The 19,947-nt window shown below is 51.4% G+C and overlaps 1 protein-coding gene across 1 annotated transcript; it reads left to right on the forward strand.

The window, feature by feature from the left end:
• The first annotated feature begins 1,986 nt into the window (after window positions 1–1,986).
• CFAP251 (cilia and flagella associated protein 251) lies at window positions 1,987–18,352 on the forward strand. The gene is made up of 21 exons (XM_065646649.1): window positions 1,987–2,109; window positions 2,895–3,146; window positions 3,307–3,447; window positions 3,545–3,654; window positions 4,063–4,171; window positions 4,581–4,661; window positions 5,147–5,224; window positions 5,523–5,567; window positions 5,906–6,123; window positions 6,720–6,905; window positions 8,699–8,946; window positions 9,040–9,188; window positions 9,914–10,087; window positions 10,377–10,561; window positions 11,060–11,174; window positions 11,326–11,489; window positions 13,940–14,030; window positions 14,227–14,370; window positions 15,894–16,122; window positions 17,352–17,453; window positions 18,201–18,352. Exons 1-21 carry the CDS (start codon window positions 1,987–1,989, stop codon window positions 18,350–18,352), a joined length of 3,096 nt encoding a protein of 1,031 aa, XP_065502721.1.
• Window positions 18,353–19,947: the final 1,595 nt, after the last annotated feature.

A 19,947-nucleotide genomic window follows, 5' to 3' on the forward strand; every position in this document is an offset into this window, starting at 1 on the left:
TACCCCCGTGGCATTGTTCTGTAGGAGGGACGGGTCTCTTGGTGGGACCACAGTGCCAAAAGACTTGCGTAAAACATTTTTTAAATGCACATTGTATAATATCAGGTTTGGGAGCTCTGGTTTTTTTTGTTTTGGTTTTTTTTTTTGGCAAAAAGGATTTTTGTATTTGTAGGTGCTGCTGCAGTTTCTAGATGTGTGTCTGTCCGCAAGTTGCCCTCATCTTCTGTCCCTATAAAATGGAATGTAGGTGTAAGTATATGGATGAATTTGGTATCAATGGGCAGCTGAAACGTCAGAGTACCAAGGGGAGGCCTGGGCCGTGGGTACCTGGGTGTCCCAGCTGCGGGCTGGCTTTTACCTGACCTGCAGGTGAATCTCAGTCTAGATACTGGTCTGGGAGAAGAAAATCTCATGGGACGCATCCTTCCAGACCTTTGCATTTGTGCCTCCCGGGATGAAACTCTCTAGAAAATCCCAGCTTTCTGTGCCGCTCCTGATATTAGGCTGGGGCTCAGTCCAGCCCCCTCAGCTGGTTCATTCCTGCTCACCTGCACCTACAGAGATGGGGCTGAAGGACCAAATCCCTGCTCCTGAGGCCACAAAACTCCCCCCACCCCCATTCAAAAGAGCGGGTTGTGCCACGGACCAGGAGTTGAGAGCAGCCGCGTTTTGCGGCCTCTTCAGCTCAAGGAGATAATGTGAGCTGATAACAGAACTTCCCTCCTTTCCCAGCAGGGTACGAGGCTCTCGCTGGGCGGTAGGAAAAACTAATTAGATTTAGAAATTGTTATTATTTGAGCTTAACAGCAAAGCTGAAGTCAGCAGCTGGGAGCGCTTAGAGCTGATTATCTGCGGTGGCTTGGAGAGATCGCTGGGAACGGGTCCCCTGTGCGAGTGCCACCCTGGCAAGAGCTGGGGACAGCGTGGGGACCGGCTGTGGTTAAAGGCGGATTTTTCTCGCTGTCACTCTGCTTGTCCTGCTCAGGGCTGCCAGGGGAGCAGAAGCTGCTCACAACCCCTGTTGGGGAATCACCCCTTAAAGAGCCCTTGTCCCATTCCCCGGGCAGGGTGAGGGTTCAGTCCCAAAGGGCTCTGGCGATGCCGAGAGGGACTTTGTCGCCACTGCCAGCAGGATGTGGGCTCCAGCAGGGTGAGGGGCTGAACGTCCCCCGGGCTCCCGCTTTGGGCAGGGGGCCAGAGCCGCCTCTCCCATGGCAGCTGGTGGGGCTGAGGAGGGTCCCCCTTCTGTCCCCATACACCCCCCTCTTTCCCCTGGCACTTTCCGGGCTGTTGCGGCCGTTGGCGCAGCCGTTGCCTGGGAACGACAGCCGGATGCAAACAGGAGCGGGACTGGTGTGACGGTGAGTGGCGGGGTCCCTGGGGGACCCTTGCGGTAACGGGAGGATGGGGCGGTTGGGAGGGCACCGAGGGCTGGAGGGGACTCGGGAACAGCTCTGCGGTGACTCCAGTGAGACCTGCGGGGACACGGCTGTCCCGGAGCAGCTGTCCTGTCTGCCGGGGCCAGAGGGAGGGTTTTTCCCGGTGGCCCTTTCCCACTCTCGTGAAAGCTTTCTGTGTACGAAGTTTTGTTGTTGGCTTGAATCCAGACCCGTGAAGCTGGAGATGAACCAGCTGCTGCCCAGGAGTAGCCCTACTGCTTATGGGGACAGTGACAAAACCCCATCTGAGGGGAAACGCCTGTGCCTGGCGCGGTGTGCAGGCGGGTGGGGAGGGAGTAACCGGGGCTGTGCCGGGATTGCTTGAGTGTTACTGGAGCTGAAAAGGGGCTCCAGGACCTATTTCCCAGCTTCAAAGGTGCCTTTTCCTCCTGCTGTGCCAAAGTCCAGGTTGTTGTGCAGTCAAACCCCAGGGCAGGGGCAGGTGGGAGTATTTCAGAGCATCTGGTCTGGGTGAAAATGACCCAAACTATTCTATGATTTGGTGATCTCCATGCCCCAGCTCCCTGGCAGGAGGGTGAAGGTGAGGATGGATGAGTCAAGTGAAGTTGTACCAGAGGAGACAACTGGGGGAAGATCAAGAGCAAGCAGCGAGCCCGTGGATACGTCCCAGGACGGACAGACAGCTCAGACGGCCGTGCTGCCTGAGGAGGTGAGGGCAGCGCCTCGGTGAGCCCTGCCTGGCACGGGGTCCGTGGGCAGGTCCTGGTGGAAGCAGAGACCCCCACTCCAGGATGGGGGGGAAGGGTCTCCTGGATGTGGTTTCTCCGGACATGTCCCCGGGGAGGTGCAGCGGGGATCCTGCCAGCGGGGCTCAGCAGATGCAGCATCTCTGTGCAGTCTCAGCCCAGCCATCAATATTTACTGACCATTTGAGCTGCTGGAGATACGTGAGCAGGAGGGAACCCAGCCTCATCTCTGTGCTGAACAAAATGTTATCATCTTACCTCCCTCAGAAACAAACGACGCCTGAATGAGGTTTTTATCTTGCATGAGAGATTGCTATAGAAAGTCGAGTAGCCCTGTGCGGAGAGGCAAAACTGATGTGGGTCCCAAGGACAAGATTAAAGCGCTCAGACCAGTACCAAATGTGTCCAGGGACTCCTGTGAGCTCTGATTCTCCAGGACTGTTCAATATAATACATTTATTTACAGGTTGACGAGGGGCTGAGGAAGGTGGTGGTTGGGCACGGTGAGAAGTGCTGGCAGCAGGGGCAAAGAGGGCAGGACTAGATATGCAGAAAGAGAATAAGTGACTGATGGGAAAATTTTCCCGGGTACAAATCCAAAGGCAGTTTTGGAGCAGAGGAGTATCCTGATATTGGAGCCTGCCCTGAAAGCCATGTAGGTTGGATCTGAGATGTGCTGGGTGCATTCCCACCAGCTGTGGACCAGCCCATGAGCCAGCACACACCAAAACCTCTCTCCCTTTCCAAGGACCGCCTCGCTGCTGCCACGGAGGAGGAAGGAACACCAGAGGATGCTGGCGCAGATGCGCTGCTGAGTCGCCTGTGGTGTCCTTCAGGGCTGGGCATCCCAGGCTCCCTGCCCAGCCCTGGCTGTGGGGAGCAGGGAGCGCAGCAGAGGAGCGGGGACGACCATGGGCACGATGGCTCTGCCAGCTTGCTGTGGGTGGCCACGCCGGGGATGCTCTTCCAGGAGGACAAGCAGACCAAACTTCACCCTCTTGTGAGTACCAATGGGCACGGTGCCACGGTGATGGTCTGCACAGCACCTGGTGCTCCTGCCCAGCTCTCTCCCATCACTCCAGGGGCATTTTGTGGCTTCTTTTTTTTTTTTTGTCCTGATCACTAAGAGTCAGGGACAAAAGCTCTGCCTCTTCCCACAGAGCCTGTCCTGGGTGCTGGGCTACAACAGCAGCCTGGCCGTGCACAGTCTGATGGACGGGGAGGACCGGGTGATCCTGTACGTCTCCTCCCACACCGCGGTCATCCACGACGTCCTGGGGAGCAGGCAGTACCACCTGCAGGTCTGGCACACAGCCCCTCGCCTCCCTCCTCCTCAATGCTTTAAATAATCACCAGGTCCAGCACCTCCGCAGCACTTTGCTACTTCTCTTTCCCCAGGGCCACACAAATGCCATTTCTTGCCTGTGTGTGAGTGACGACAGGCGCTGGGTTGCAACCGCCGACCGAGGGCCAGATGCTCTGATCATCGTGTGGGACTCCTTCTCTGGGTAAGCTCCTGGGAATCTCCTCTTCAGAAACCTCCTGTGTCCCATAAATCATTCAGGATTGACTCCAGTCTCAGCTGAGTGAAACAGGAGAAACGTAGGGTCAGGGTAAAGCAACAAAGGAGCCAAAACTGAACCAAGGGCTTCATCATCTTCATATCAACCACACCCATGGGACACTGCAATGGGGCCAAGCTCCCCCAAACTGAGTACATCATGTTTCCAAGCTGTAATATTTTCTTAAAAGATCACTGGTGGGTTGTTTCCCAGAGTAGTTTACCTGGGGAGAAGGGATGGAGAGGACGTGGAGCGTCAGCTGTGGTGCTGGCTGCTCCTGCCACAGATTTTTGCCAAGCAATTGCCAGGGCCCCCTGTGCTGCCCTGAGCTCCCACAAGGGCTTTGCTCCGTAGGATTCCGGTGCGGACCATCTTTGAGAGTCATCCAGGGGAGGGGATCAGTGCTATTGCTATTTCCCGGGACGTGAAGTATTTGGCAACCATTAGTGCTGGCACAGTGCAGGTAAATATCTCCTCTTCCGTAGTTTTGTGGGATGGATCACTAGAAGTTTTTCCCAGTGCAACACGGGGGGCACAGGGGAATTCAGATGGGGAAAGCAGAAGAGAGGTGGAGCAGGTTTGCAGAGTGATGGCTTGGTTTTGCTGAGCCATTGGAAGATAGACCTGGATTTCATTAAAATGAGTGTTCTGGTGTTGAGAAAGTGGATCTTAAGTTGGGATAAAAGCTTCTGACTCTGACACACTTTCACTGATGCAATTTCCAGCATTATTTCCTGAAATGAAGCTCTCTGCTGTCAGGACATGCTGGGTTTATCCTGCTCCTTCCTGCAGCTGTAAGGAATGGGGTTCACCTGGCCTCTCCAGGCTCCCAGAAAGCCACAAATGTCCCTTGGTTTTCCCTTCTCTGCCAGAGAATCTGTGTTTGGAAATGGACTTTGCCCACAGAGAAACCCGTGTGCAGCACAGAGCTGAGGCCTGAGTTTGGGTACCAGGTGAGTGACGATGGACAAGGGATGCAGAAGAACGTGACTGGGCAGTCCTGCCCTCACCTGGTCCCATCTGACAACCCCGTGTCCCCATCCAGTCCGGGGCTGCTGGTAGATGCTGGAGGAGATGGGAGGCAGGATCTCGCCCCATCCCTGCTGCACCCCAATGCAGTGAAGCATCTCGGGGCTGTTACTGATGCTCCTCTGCTGCCACCAGCCATGGGATGCAGAGGGACCGCGGTGGGATGTCCCCCACCCAGCCCTGGCACCGGCCAAGTCTCATGGCAGGAAAAGCCCTTGGTCCTGCTGGTTTGTCCCCACTCACAGAGGAGAGAGAACAGCTCTGGTCTTTCACAGGGAATTTGGTCTCTGTTTTCAGTTCAGTGCAGGTTGTGAAGTGGGTTTGGGATAAAAACACATTTTGAATGAAAGAATAGGCAGAAAGCATTGCTCAGCTTGGCATTAATGTGATTGTCACCTTTTAATTTCAGGATTTTCTGATTTTTAACCCTCAAAATCCTCACGAGTTTGTCAGCAATAGCAAAACCCAGGTGATATTTTACCTGTGGGTAAGTAGAGTCATGGGAAGTTGTTCTGGTGCCAGACATGCTCCCAGAGGGTCGGGAGGCAGCTTGGGGGCTGCACACCAGTGAGGCAGCATGCTGGTCATCAGCTTTTGGGAGAGGAGCTGCTGCAAGGAGGGTGTTTTGTGCTCCCTGGAAAGTCTCGGAGCCTTTCTGCCCCAGGAACCCTGCTTGGGTCACCATGGAATGGGGCCAGTGCCCAGGTGATGGGGAGGGGACACGCTGGCACTGCAGAGCACGGCTCCAAAATGCTTGTCCTGGATGTTTTCTCCTCTTTCCCCAGGGCGATGCCGGGTTGCAGTACAGCACACCACTCCTGAACAGAGAGGTGAGCAAGGGGGGCACCACAGAATGTCACCCTCGTGGCTGTGACTTTCTTCCTGGCAGCAGCACTGTCCCTCCCCATCCCCTGAAGCAAAACCAGCAGCTGTGTCCCCAGCCTGTCTCCTGAGGGGACAAGCCAGGATTGCCTGAGCTGAGCTCAAGGGGTGCTCTCTATCCCAGAGATGCCCCACTGCATCTTCTCCCGTGGCTCTTGCCTCTGATGGTCCTGCCATGGGACACAGAGGGAATGCCACACGGAGGGACCAAGCAGGAACGTCTCTGCTTGAGAAGGGAAGAGCCAGCGCGCAGGACAAACCCACGGTCTCGCCGCTCTCTCTGCAGACCTTTGGCACCGTGGTGGGACACTTCAGCCAGTCGGTTTTTCATTTTAACAACTCGCAAGCTCTGACGGGCACCTCGGCGGGGAAGCTGGCGGTGTGGGACGCGGTCGATCCCGACAGCCCCTCCGAGGAACCGCAGGCCAAGCCGCACAGCAGGAAGGCCACCAAACTGGTGCCTCTGCAGAAGGACAGTCTTACCGTGCTCACCGTGTTTGAGAGGTAACAGGACGGCAGTTTTCGGTAGCCGTAGGTACAGTCCTTAGACATTTCAGCCACAGAGCTGATGTTGATGAATCCCAGCCAGGTGTTGCAGTTTTAAGTCACTTGGCAGTGTGCAAGGACCAGGCAAATTCATGCAGGAAAGTGCTGCTGATTTGTGAGATGTTGCTCTGGTGTTTTTCAGCAATAACTTTGGCTGAGAAAAAGAAAAAAAAAAAAAAGGTTGAAAACTCCTGGCAATGTGATCCCAGCTCTGCTGGGGTAGCTCGGACACGGGGTGGCCCATGGTCACGGGGGGGCGTGGACAAGTCTTGCTCAGCCTCCTGGCCTTTACCGGCAGAGGGAGCAGACAGCCATAAAATGCCTTGACAGCCTTGGGGACAGGGCAGGGGACACCGCAGGTCACAGCAGAGCCTGGTGGCTTCTGCACAGCCCTGGACTTTCCCCCTGCACATCTGTATGAGGCTCTTCTCATGCACTTGTGTAGAGAACAGGCAGAAGGGGAAGAAATTTGCTTCTGCCCAAGGATAACACCCAATAAAGATTTGGGAGTTCTCCCTCAGTGTGTTGATTAAAAAGCTTTTCCTTCCTTGCAGCTGCATAGTAACAGGTGATGTGAAAGGTCGGGTTAAATTCTACGACGGGCAGCTGCAGGTCCTCACCTGCTACTGCCACAGCAAAGTGGGTCCCATTCGGTCCATCTCCTTCTCCAACACCCCTCCTGGTGCACCCCCAGCCCGCTCCACCTCCTGCACCACCAGCAGCCAGCCCTTCGTCACCAGGTGAGCCCCCGTTATAAACCCAGGTCTTCTGCGTCTGTCTTGCAGCTCAGAAGCTGGGGAGATGGTCAGCTGAAAGCTGCCTCGTGGGCTCCTGCTGTGGCTGGAGCAGATTTCAACCCTGTACCCAGGTTTCTGGGCAGGACAGAGAGGGAACGTGCCTCTTTGTGCCCCTTCTCCGCAGACTTTCACTTTGGGTGTTTACACCCCCTGCCCACCAGAGACAAGCAGGGGGGTGTCTCCTGGGCAGCCCCTCTCTGCCTGCAGCTCCCAGGCATCTCCCAGTGGCTGCCAAAACCCGGGTGGGCTCCAGCACATCTTAAATTCTGAACTTGATGTGATGCTATGGCACAGGTGAGAGAAGCATTAACGCAGGCACGGAGACGATCCCTGGTCCTGGGGTGTGCAGCTCCTCTGTCACGTACCCGGCACACCAGGCAGTGCTAATGCTGAGCTTCTAGCTCCCGCTGGGCCCCTTAATCCCCCTTTAAACCCCTCCTGTGGGTGGCTATTTCCAGTTAGACTTTATCACGGCTGGGCAAGCTAATCAGGGCAGTGGTGGTGCAGAGACTGCCCCGGCAGCAGTGGCACCGGTGCTGGGTCCCACCACATGGACTCAGGAGCGTGGGACAGCCCCAGCCCGGTCACCAGCCTCCCTCTGCGTGACATAGCTGTGTCTGAGGATTTATAGAAAGTCTGCAGGCCAGATGAAGCTGTTCTGTGGCTCGATCCAGCCTGCAAACCGTATGTCTGTCACTCCTGTTAAGGTTCTCCTGGCAACGTCTGTCCTTAGCCGCACATGTTTTCCAAAGAGCCATATGGGACAGATTCCTCTCCAGCCCAGAGCAGCACCCTGGGGAAGGGTTTGGTTTTCCTTGTTGGTCTCTGTTGTCCCATCCCTCTTCCCGAGTCAATGCTGCAGCTCCTGCCTGCTCTGGGCAGCACAAAAGGCAGAAAACCAAAGGTGAAGCCTCGAGCCCGCTCGTCTCGCCAGGCTGGTGGGATCGGGTATGGCTGAAGAGCCCAGCTAAGGCTTTGCCGTCCTCCGCTGCTGAGGTGAGCAGTGCAGCGTCCTTTGGTGCCCGGGCAAGATGTGCGTAACCCGATGGCTGTCACGGGCCAGTTCGCAAAGAGGCAGCAGTGTCCCCCGTGCGATTCATCTGTTGGTGCAGCTCTCAGAGCTCTGTGGTCCTCTCTCGAGCCCTCTAGGCTCTCAGACCTCAGACAGACAGACGACCACATATACGTGTTCTCTAATGTGCACAATTATTCAGACATCTGCTTTCCACATCACCAGTTCTGCAGCAGGACCCTCTTCGCTGTGTTACGGTGGCCGCGGCTGAGTGAGCAGACAGGCAGCTGCTCTGTCTGCGGCGGGTCTGAAACTGTCCTCTGACCTTGTCCGTGGCAGCGCGGTCAGCATGGAGCCACTGAAAATGGTGGCATGGAGACGTGTGAAAGGACTATTCAGAGTATCATCAATTGCTCATTTGTCTGTCTCACACACCAGTGACTTGCAAACGGCAAAAGCCACCCAGATGCCATTCATCTTCTGGCTTGCCTACCCAAGTAGAAAATGGAATTGGCTCCAGTGTACTCCCACAGAGATTTCCCAGGTCATGAATACAAAGTGCCATCTGCCTTCCAGGTCAAGAAGTGTTTGCATATTGCATATCACAAAATATAAGTGATCGCTCAACTAAGTTGCCAAAAAGAGACTAATGTGTAATATAGCTTGGAGGGACATGAGCCAGCTAGTCTGATTCATCAAATTCTGTTTCTCTCACGCTAAACAGGAACTTTATCCTTTCAACCTCTGATGCAACCGTGCTTCATGTTGCAACAGACACGACAAACTTTGAAAAAGTCATGGACGAGGCGAAGCAAGCTGTGAATGCCATCGCATGTCACCCCTGGCAGGCACTCCTCGCTGCGGGGGGTCGCTGTGGGCTGCTGAGGGTGTGGGATTACCAGCAGACCAAGTGCCTGGTTAGCAGGATGTTCACTGAGGCCAGTATCCAGTGCTTGTCCTACGACCCTGAAGGTACCTTGGCCTCATGACCTTCCTCACGTGCCAAGCGCTGGGCTTCCCGGGAGGAGCGATTGTGTCATGAGAGTTTTCTGGCATGCTTTTCAGGTTATTTTCTGGCTGCTGGTTTTACTGATGGAAGCGTTCACATCCTCGATGCCATTTCCCTTCAGTCCAGCTGCAAAGAGTTCAAGTTCTCACATGGTCCTGTGACTCATGTTAGCTTCTCTCATGATTCGGAGTACCTTGCAACTGCTGTAAGCTTGTTGTTTTCCTCTCGGTGATTTATGTGTGCAGCCCGTGGTGCAGCTTTTGGTGGGACTGGGAAGTGCTGGTCATCCTGCAAGGTACAGCAGAGAGAGCGGTGCGGAGGGCTGTCCCTCCCTTGGGGCTTCGTGACTCTGAAATGCTTTTCCTGGCTCGAAGAGTCACTCTGTAAAAACATCACCAGTAACAGCCGCTCCACAGACCTGCTGCTGGCAGTATCCCATTGCTAATTTTAGTGACAAGCCTCAGCTCTGCATCCATCTGTAGAGAGGGCTGGAGCAGGGATTTCCTCCTGGCTGGTGCACAGCGCGGGGGGCTGCTCCCTTCACCCCATCTCTCAGCACAGAAGTGTTGAGGCAGCGTTGAAGCGGTTTGGCACAGAGGTACAAAGAAAAAGACTCTCCCTTCATGCACGGATGCCAGGGCACAGCAGTGGGAAGCATCTTCCTTGTGATTTCTGGGGAGTCAGTGAACTCTGTTTACGTGAGAGCCCGGTGGGGAATGCCCCGCAGCCAGGCTGAGCACCACTGCGGTGCTACCCGAATCTGTCTGGCCCGGTGCTTTACTCTGGCTGGGACTCTACCGCTCGTGCTGGGACTCACAGAACTGAAAGGGCCGAGCTGAGCCCGGAGGGGACACGCAGAGCTGGCCGCTGCCGGCCCGGGGGACGCGGGCGTGGGATTGTGGCTCATTGATGTTTGTGCTTTTGTTCCAGGATGAGAAATATGCAGTGACTGTTTACAAGAGAACACTGCAAAATGGGAGCAGGTGCTGGGAACACCTCGCAGGGCTGCACTCCCACTACAAACCCATCCGGAGCATCCTCTTTGGGGTCCAGTTAGACAGTCACGAGCCCAGGCTCCTGAGCCTCGGGGAGGACCGGCAGCTGGTAAGTCTGTGAAAGTCTGAAGGGCAGTGAAGCTTTGTGGTGAAAGTGGGGAGCTGGACAGGAGCATTAAGGGAGACTCAGTCTTTGGTTCTGCAGCTCCTAACCTCTCCCCACCAGGTCCATCACAGGGAATTGTTCCTCAGCTTTGTCTCAGGGCAGATCTGCCCAGGGATCAGGGCTGAGACTCTGTTACTGCCCCGGCTGCTGCAGGAGCTGCTGGATCCAGTTAATTCACAGGGTTTGGGGCAGACCACAGGGGGGTTTCTGTGTTTCCTTGTCTTCCCTCCAGGTTGAATATGACCTGAACAGCAGCAGCAAGGACCACCTGGTAGTCTTGCACAGGGACCGGCTAGAGCAGTTTGCTGTGCCCCTGTGCTTGGCCTGGTACCCACAGCTCAGCACCGAGTCCTTTATCCTCACTGCCAACAACCACTACAAAATGAAGCTCTACAACACGACGACCAAAATGTGCAGGTAGAGGGTTCATTCTGTCCTACCGCTGCCCGGGAGCCCCATCCTGACTGTGTTCTCCTCTGTCCACCCGACTCCCACCCATGAGCATGTGTTTGCCCATCTGTGATGCAGATCTTGGGGTGCCTCTAGGGCCTCCAGGTTGCTCCATCCTTGTGTCCAGTCTGCTGTTCACTAACGTGTCATCTAGTAAGGCTGTGGCTGCAGGTGGGTCTTGGTCTGCCCGGTATGTTGGACTTGAGACGCAGCAGTTGGACACCAGATAAAGAGACAGGAGCCCACATGAGCAAAGCATAAGGACCAAATGATCCCTGAGCACTAAATTCCTCTCTTAGCCCCAGTGTGGTCCTTTCTATCCAGGGACCCCATCCTATTATGTCCTCTCACCCAGTGCACCCACCACACCACCCCATATCTACCCATCCTTGTGCACAGCAACCATTCAAAGAAGCAAACTGTTTTGTGAGCCCTAGAATGGATGAAAATGTTGTTTGCCTTTAGAAAGACCCTTTTGGGACCAACCTATGGCTCCCCACTGGAGAAGATACAAATCCTCCCAACAAAAAACACTATGGACCCCCAGAAGCACTATCTGGCGTACGTTACAAAGGACAAGGTATGGAGCCCCACCTGCCCCAGTTGTACAAGAGCCCCCACTTGTAGAGGTCGTGGTCCCTGGGGGAATTTCACTGCAGACAAAACCATGCGTAGGCTGGTCCTGCCTGAGAGCTGACCCCCAGCCCTCCAGGCTCCCTCTTTCCTTACAGGTGGGCTTGCAGATCTTGCCTGTTGATGGCAACCCCCACAAATCCTCAGCTTTCCTTTGCCACCCGGATGGTGTCTCTGACCTTGCTACCTCCTTCGATGGACACTACATCTTTACAGCAGGAGGGAACGACTGCACTGTCATGAAATGGGAGGTCAACCTAAAGTGAGTACCGCAGGAAGGAGAAGGGGGTCTTGTTACGGTTTTCCACAGCTGCTTGGCCAACACAGCTGAAGCAAATGTTCCCCAGCATTTACACTGAGAACGGAGCTTTTGTCCTAAAAGGTCTCTGTTTGTGTCCAGAGGAGTTAAAACCAGGTCTCACAGATATTTCTGCACTTATCCCGGTGTATATGCTGCTGCTGCACCGATGGGGTAACACAGGAGGATGCTGCACAGGGAGCATTTCTTTGCAGGGTTCTCTTGAAAGTGGGTCATTTTGGAGCTTTGCTCCCCTCCACATGATGTAACCATGTAGTTCACCGAGGGGATTAAACCAGTAGAACTCGCAGGCGCTGGCCATAGAACCAATAAAACACTCCAGTTTGGGAAAAAGTACCCAAATGGCAAGAAGATGAGCGGAGGATTTTCTCGCCCTTATGAGGGCCTGGCCGGTGTGATGGGGAGTTTTCAGAGGACCAGAGGAACAGCACTGGCTGCAGGAGGTGCATACGGGGCTGCTGCTGATACAGGAGTGTCTGCTCTCCAAATGGGACAGGCCAGCCTTTGCCAGGAAATCCCCCCTGCATTTGAAGACTGGATTTAGGACAAGCCACCTTAATCCTATAAAGCTTTGCTTACAGGAGTAAATGGACTGCGATAAATGGGGTGGCTGGAAGAGCAAAGGCTGCTTTTGCAAATGAGGATTTCCAGGCTCTGGCCCGGAGCGTCGGTGATAAACCCTGCCAGGTTCTTTCCGCCTTTCTCTGAAAGTGTGCGATTTCCTTCTGCCAGCTCCCTGGGGCAGCGGTGCCAGACGCGTGCTCCCACATTAGGCTGGTAACGTGGCAAAGGCAGGATTTATATTTCCGTTTTCTTTGCATGCCAAGGAGCAAAGCTGCTCGTTGCCGTGCATGCACAGGGCAGAGTGCTCTCACATTGCGAGCGCGGCTGCAGATGCCCGGCAGACACACGTGTACGTGGGAATGGAGCAGGTGGCTGCAAATGAGCTGAAAACTGCAGGGCTGGCCTGGAGCAACTTCACACTTCAAGAACTGGTAAGGGCGCTTAGCCCATGTCAGAACTAGAGAAGATGGATAGCGTGGCATCGTCTCTGTTGGTCTGTGGCTGGATTTTTTTTTTTTATCCTGCGTGTCACCTTACTGTCCAGCACAGAAGGCGTCTCTTGGTTTCTGGCTCATCTTTAGTCCTCGCTCCTATTCTTGCTCCTATTAATTTGGAGTGCGCTGAGCCTGTGAAACACCGTTGCTCCTCACATTCCTAGGACAAAATCTTTGTGGTTAAGACACGTGCTGGTCCTGCCTAGAACATTTCTTGCACATACTGCTCACTCAGAATAAAGCCCAAAGGGGGCTGAGCCAGCTCACCTTCATGTGCCAGAACAAAGGAAACCTGGGTGGGAAAGCAATGGGTTTATTTATTTTCTTTTCCACTTTGTGTGGCTTAAGCAGTCGGGGGTCAGAATAAGCGACATTTTAAGGAAGGCAATAAAATATAAATGATCCTTCTTTATAATGGTTGGCCAGGGTCCAGGCAACATTGAATTTCTATGTAATTTGCTTTCAGAGCAAAGCCCTTGATGAGCTAATTATCATTTTATTGCTGCTTCTGGCATCTTGTGCATCTCCGCTGTGTTTAATACCCAAATAACTTAATTATGAAAAAAGCATGAAGCTTGCAAGAAACCCCAGTGGAAGCAGCACTACAGAGGTGTATGTGGAAGCTGCAGCCTTGCTGCCGGGCGTGAGGTATTATGTGGCAATGCTATGCCATGATTGCGCTACCAGGCTTGGTTTCCTTTTTCATCTGCACAAGCCAAACGGATTCTTTTGGCTCCAACTGCCTATGAAATTGAAACAAAGAGGTGGCACTGAGATGCTTTCAGTTTAATGTAGATTCCACCTGCGACAGTCACCGGCTACAGCAGAGGAGGAAGCGTAATGGATTGTGCTGAGCTATTGGGGAAGAATGTGTGAGATCGAGGAACAGGGAGCTTGGGTTTGTGTGGTTTATTGCAAACGCCAAGCCCCAGCCCTCTCTGCATGTTCAAAATGCTGATCTAGCTAATTCATCTCCCTCAATGTCTCTATAAGGAAGCAGAAAAGCTGAATGCCAGACACCAAGCTCAAGTCCATGGAAAAGCTCCTGGCTCTGAGCCCTGTGCTCGTTCCACTAAACAAGAGGACCATTCAGTAATAATTAATTCCCACATTGTGCTATTGTATGTAAAACCTGGGTATGAAATATGCGGTAGAAGTGCAGGCTGATGATAAAATAGCACATGGTTCAAGGTGATGCTTTTATTTCCTGAATTATGAGGCCCGGGGATTTTATTTATTTATTGAAAGTGTCTATAGGCAATGACTAGAAAGGGAAACATAAAATCTCTCCTCACATGAACCCTTCCTGTACCTTCTTTTCGCTGCTTCTGCTAGTGCTTTGGATGCTGCTGCTTCCCTGGGTGGAGAGAACTTGATCCCATTCTACAACCTACTGGATGGCGGCAGAGGAGGCGAATTCTTCAGGGTAATTATGCTCACCGTGAACACTGACTGCCAACATCTGGTTGGAGTTTTTCATTTATACAGGCCTGACGTTCCTTTATCTTTTGTTCACCTTGCCTTTAACAGCAAACTCATTGATAGTAAATCTTAAAAGGAGCCTTATTTTCCATACCCGTTGGTATCTGAACTTTAAAGTATCTTGTTTGAATCCCTTGCAGGAACTGGAAGACTATTTTTACTATGTGCAGCTGCGCGGCCATGGTATTGATTCACTGGAGACCAGACAGGTGTCAACGCATATTCCCTTGGAGGAAATTCCTTCTGTAATGAGAGCAATGGGATTTTACCCATCAGAGGAAAAGGTTGGTTGCTTGCTTTTATTATTGTTATTTTAAAAAATAACAAAAACAAAGAGGGAGATTGATTATGTTTACCAAGTGTCCTGATGGCCAGATTCTGACTGCTGTTACGCTGAATGGCTCCAGACTGCATTTGTTGGCTTTCAATGCATTTAACCTGGTCTGCATCAATATAGTAGTGATCAGAATCTGGCAGCAAGTTCCTCAAAAAGTAATGATTTCTCTCTGGAGAGCTGGGAAACCACAAGGCAGGCTAAGTAAACCTGGAGCCTGATGGTTCAGAAGTGTTCAACAAAAGATGACCAAATCAAAATGAAAACAGCATTTCAGGCATGGAAACAGAAGTGCTAAGGTGCTGTGAAACCAGGCAACCTACAATCTCCTTCTCGGAGCAGGCAGGGCAGTATTAAAAATACAGAAAGAAAGTTCCTCTCACTCTAGAATGTTTTAATAAAGGAAAAGCAGGAAGGAGAAAAGGCAGCTTGGGCTGACAAGCAAAGCCGTTGGGAATTGGTATTTTTCTTTTGTAGTTCAATGGGGCTGATATAAAACTTAATGCCAGATCAGCCAGAGCTGAGTGAAAATGACTGTTCTTGCCTGGCGTGACATTCGCTACAGGAAAAATCTAAGGCTGAGATTTCCCTCATCCCTGGGCTTCATTCAGTGGAAAAACCTGTGACACAAGGACAAAGGCCTGAGGCTGAATGCAAAGACCTCCCGGGGGAGATCTTGCATCAGCTTCCCTTCCAGAGGGGTCACAGCCTCTGTACGTGTTGGCATGGGGAATTCTCCCGGTGTTTCTCGGCTGCCTGTGCATCTGCAGAGGGGCTGCCTCTCGGAGCACGAGTGCAATGAAGGTGCTGAGCAGATCCTGCCGGTCGGACACTCATCTGCACGGCTACCAGCGGGGCTGACTCACAGCTCCGGACTTCAGGAAAACCCCTGGTATCCAGCACGGCCAGTGCTTGCCCGTTTGCCTGAGAAAGGAGCGATGCAGCTGTGCGGGATGTTAGCCTGTCTGAGCAAATTTCAGATTGGGCTTGGGCAGAGGCAGAACTGCACCAGATGTAGGTCGGACTGGGACAGGGGGGAAAGACTGATATGCGCGTGTATATACTGTGTGCATCCTGGTTACGTCGGGACTTTTGTATGTGTACTTTTGTAATGGGGTGATATATTTACTGGTTTGTGGTTTGCCTGCCCACTGTCCCCAGAGTGGAGACACAGCTGTGGCAAAGGTGCCGGTAACAGCTGCAAAGTCCCCAAGTGCCTGTCGTAATAGAGGAAATCCAAGATTACTACGTCTGTTACCCCCGTCTTACCTAATTTTGTCACAACAAGTGTGTCACTGTTAGCTGTGTCCATCCTCAGCTGCTGAGCACTGGCTCGTTACTGGGATATGGTCACGACACCTGTGGTACCACTATGTGCACAATTATGGTACATTCACAGTCATGAGATTGGAAACTGGGTGGATGCTCTTCAAAAAGAAAACATGTAACGATCTGTCTCGCCTTCATCTTTAGATTGAAGAAATGATAAATGAAGTAAAATTCAGCGAATATGTGGATACCGGAAAACAAGTGACAAAAATCAGTTTAGGGGATTTTATCAAACTTTATATAAATCATCGACCTGCGTTTGGCTTGTCAATGAAAAAAATACAACGAGCGTTTCAGATTCTTGGTTATGATAATGAGAATGGAGACAAAGTTATTGACAGAGGAGTCTTACTGTCACTGCTTCTGTGCACAGGTGAGTTATTTCTTTTCTAATATTAGCTTTATGCTTGCTAGTTCTGCCTTCAATTTCAGAACGTATTCACTGCAGCAAAAAATTAATCTGGAACTATAGCTTGGTAACCAGGGCAGACGTGTGGAGCCACCTGTCTTAAGATTTTAAATTGAATAATCACATCTATCATCTCAGCTGCACTTCTTTTACTGCTCTGGGAATCTCTGCTGGCCTGAACTATCTTTTATGTGAAATGATGAGTATGGATCTTGGCAAATTGTATCCTTCTTCCAGTATACTCTTATTGAAGTCATTGTTCTCTCTTCCAGTCACATAGTCTCCAGAAAAGTAGTATTAAAAATTAAAAGGAGGAGAACAAGAAAGGAGGGATGAAACTGGTCAGTCCTGGACTGAATCTGTGTGTGAAAGACTGAAAAGAGGAGGTGGTTTAGCTCAGGTGAATTAGAGGGAACTCTGTAAAGATATGTATAAATACACTTATGGCTAATGCCACAGAGAGGTAAATAATAAAATTCTATTGTCTTGCTCCTGTTGTAAAAGCAGAGAGTACAGTACAGCTAAGCATTAAAACAGGTAAAGCAAAATGCCATTTAACTCCTGGTAAATGCTGGTGAAACTCCTTGCCACAAAGATCCTTGGAAACCAAGGATTCAAGCAGCGTGAGAAAGGTTAGTTATTTAGACGGATGGTGTGAACATCCATAAATAGATACATTAGATAGAACAGTTTCATAACAGATCTATAACCTTATGCTTCAGGGCATGAGCCAACCACTAACTGGGAACAAGTGCTATGTCCAGGTTATTCCAGGATACGAGATCAGGACTTTCCTGCACCTTCCTCTTCCTCCTCTGTGTGGGAACGGCCACAGCCACGGACACGGGGTGACACGGACTCTGGTCTATCGTGTGCTGGGAATTCTTCAGTGGGAGTAGAAACTCAAGCGCCTGCAGGTGCAATGTAGCATAAAGAGCTGCCTGTGTGAGAACTTCTCCCTTTAATAAATATTTTTGCCCAAAATGCAATATGCAAGAAAATTTTCCTTAGAATCAAGTTTTTCCTGTGTTGGGATCACGTATTTCAATTGGCGAAGTGTATCTATCTCAGAGAGGCAGAATTCTCCTTCTAATTGTCCTGTTTTGTTTGTACACCGTTCTTTGAGTTGCCTTCTAGTTTTCCTGCTAACAACACCATAACCCAAGAGGCTGGTTTTGCTTTGTCGTGCACAGGAGAGCATATGACAGAGGACGAGCTGGCGCAGTGTCTGATCACCCTGCTGGGCAACCATCCCGGGGAAGGAGGATCTGAGCCAGACACCTCCGATCCCGCAGGTACAGCTTCAGCATTCCAGGCAGCACAGAAGCACGATCGCTTCAGTTCCCAAACAGAATAGTTTAAATTGCAAACCCATTACTCCGTTAGGTCAAGAGCTGTCAAAAATGCTCAGACAGGATTGCAAAACTAATCATAGAGCTACAGATTGTCCTTCATCCATGCAGCAATTGCACGGGTGTATCTGAAAATAAATGGACAATGAAATATAACTGGGACCTGACAAGATTCCACTGGTTTATCTGTTGGCTTGCAACTGAAATTAGAAATGCACAGTGGAAGTTTTACACACCACAGTCCACAGACAAAAAGGAATCCTACAACACATAAATGACAGTGTTGATTTCATCCAGGCGGCAATGCCCATTGTCAGGGAGCTGTTGACAACTACTCTGTCTACAATTTGCGTCTCAGTCTACATCAGTCCAGAACAGCAAATTACAGCACTGATTTTGGCCAAGTGGTGCCGCCCATTGTAACTGGAACTGTTGGGAAGCACCACATTTTTGGACGTTTCATGTCCCAGTTCCCAGCAGTCCAGAACAGCACCTGGTTAGGGCTGTTTGCAATGGGCTGCAACACAAATGCAACAAGTATTAAGTGAGTGAACAAATAACTTTTCACTATTACTTCATACATCTTTAAAAGTATTCCATCCTCTTACTGCTTCTTATAAGCCTGACTGGTCGGGAAAGCCATTTTTACATTGCTATTGTGTGTTTTGTGGTGTTGTTACTGCTCTCCAGGTGCACCTGCTTTGATTGAAGAAGAAATTCCAGCAGAAATCACAGCAGAGATATTCACTGCTGACATTCTTGGCTTACCTATCGCTGAACCAGAAAAAAAAAGAACAGAAAAAAAAGATGGATCCTTGATCTATGAAGACTCAGCATCATAGCTGCCACAAAGTTTTCTACTTATTCCTACTTTCCGGCCTCCTCTCTTCAAAGATCTTAAAAAAACATATTTTGTGTTTATTAAAAAGTAAAGCTCACACAGTTTTGTATTAATTGATCTCTAGAAAAAGCTCCCAGTTTAGCTCATGGTACAAACCTATGGGATCAAGCCTGTGCAGAGAAACACTGGGGTGGCTGTAAAAAGTGAAGCAGTAGTTACAGCAGCGTCTTGTACTGACTGCCCCACCCATGGCTGGAACCTTCCTAGAATTCATTTCAGGTGGGTTTATGCCAAATGCAGTCTACTTTTATTATATTAAGATGGTATTTATTTGTGAAACTTGACAGCAAAATAGCAATGTAAACATATTATATTGATTAAATAAATTTATAAATGTAGTGTACAGAACGCTTGGAAAAGTTAGAATGGATTTGTAATTATAAATCCAACGGATCTCAATAAAGAAAGGAATGCTGTGATATACATTAAAAACAGGTTTCCATTTTGGCCTTTAAACTTTTCTTTTCTGACAGCAGTAGTTCCAATTAGCAGTGTAATACCAGTGGGACGGCATCTCACTGTGTTTGTATAAACAGCATAATGAGGCTGATACAAGTTGCCGCAGAAAGATCAGTGAAGTGCTGTTGAACACGCTTCCTTCTTTACATCATCCTCAGCATCAATTTGAATAATAATGTAGGTCCTTAAGAAGCGTTCCTTTCAGCGGCAATGTTTTTTAAACACAGATCGCTGTTACGTACTCTGAAAGTATCTGTGATTGTACAATTAGTACAAACAGCAAGGTGTGCACTAGATGCAAGTTAATGAAGGAGTCCAGCAGCACTGTGACCAGACTACGCTGGGTATGTGACAGGAGATATTTTTTATTTGGAGCAGATCCTCTGTTACTTAAAACCAGCCCCATTCCATGGAAATTATTTGGGTTTAGGCAGCTGGGAAACCTTATAACCACTGCAAAAAAAAAAAAAAAGGCATATTATGGATTTATTAAGCATTCTGTTCAACAAGGCAGCTGTTTTGCTGTATGTTTTTGCACAGCCAGTCCCCACGCTCAGGGTCTGCGATACTGTCACGGCCACTTGCACAAGGGCTGGACGGGGTTGTCGCTCGCCCGGAGCAAAGCAGCTTGTCCGGCCTCCCCGCGCCGAGCTGAGGGCGGGCGGGTCGGGGTGTCCCCGGCGGAGCCCCCGGAGCTGCTCCCGCCACACAGGGCCGGGGGGGGCTCGCTCCCCGCCTCGGACTCACGCAGCCCTGGCCGTGCCGGGAAGAGGGACCGCGGGGCCAAACTGTCCTCTTCACGGGCACCTTTTCCCCCCGGCAGCTCCGCCGGTTTGTCCCCGCAGTTCCGGGGTGGCTGTGGGGGCGCGGGCGGGAAGCGCTGAAGCGGTGTCGCCGGTCCCTGAGCTCCGGGGACGGCCGCGGAGGCAGGGCCCCCGCGTCCCCTTCCTCAGCCCCTCGCCCTCCTCCCTCCCCTCGACCCCGACAAAGGTTCCAGGGCGGCCGGGTCGCCGTTGGCGCTTCCTGTCCCCTCACAGCCCCCGCTGTCCCCTCACAGCCCCCGCTGTCCCCTCACAG

The sequence above is a fragment of the Caloenas nicobarica genome, chromosome 16, assembly GCF_036013445.1.
Source record: "Caloenas nicobarica isolate bCalNic1 chromosome 16, bCalNic1.hap1, whole genome shotgun sequence".
NCBI lineage: Eukaryota > Metazoa > Chordata > Aves > Columbiformes > Columbidae > Caloenas > Caloenas nicobarica.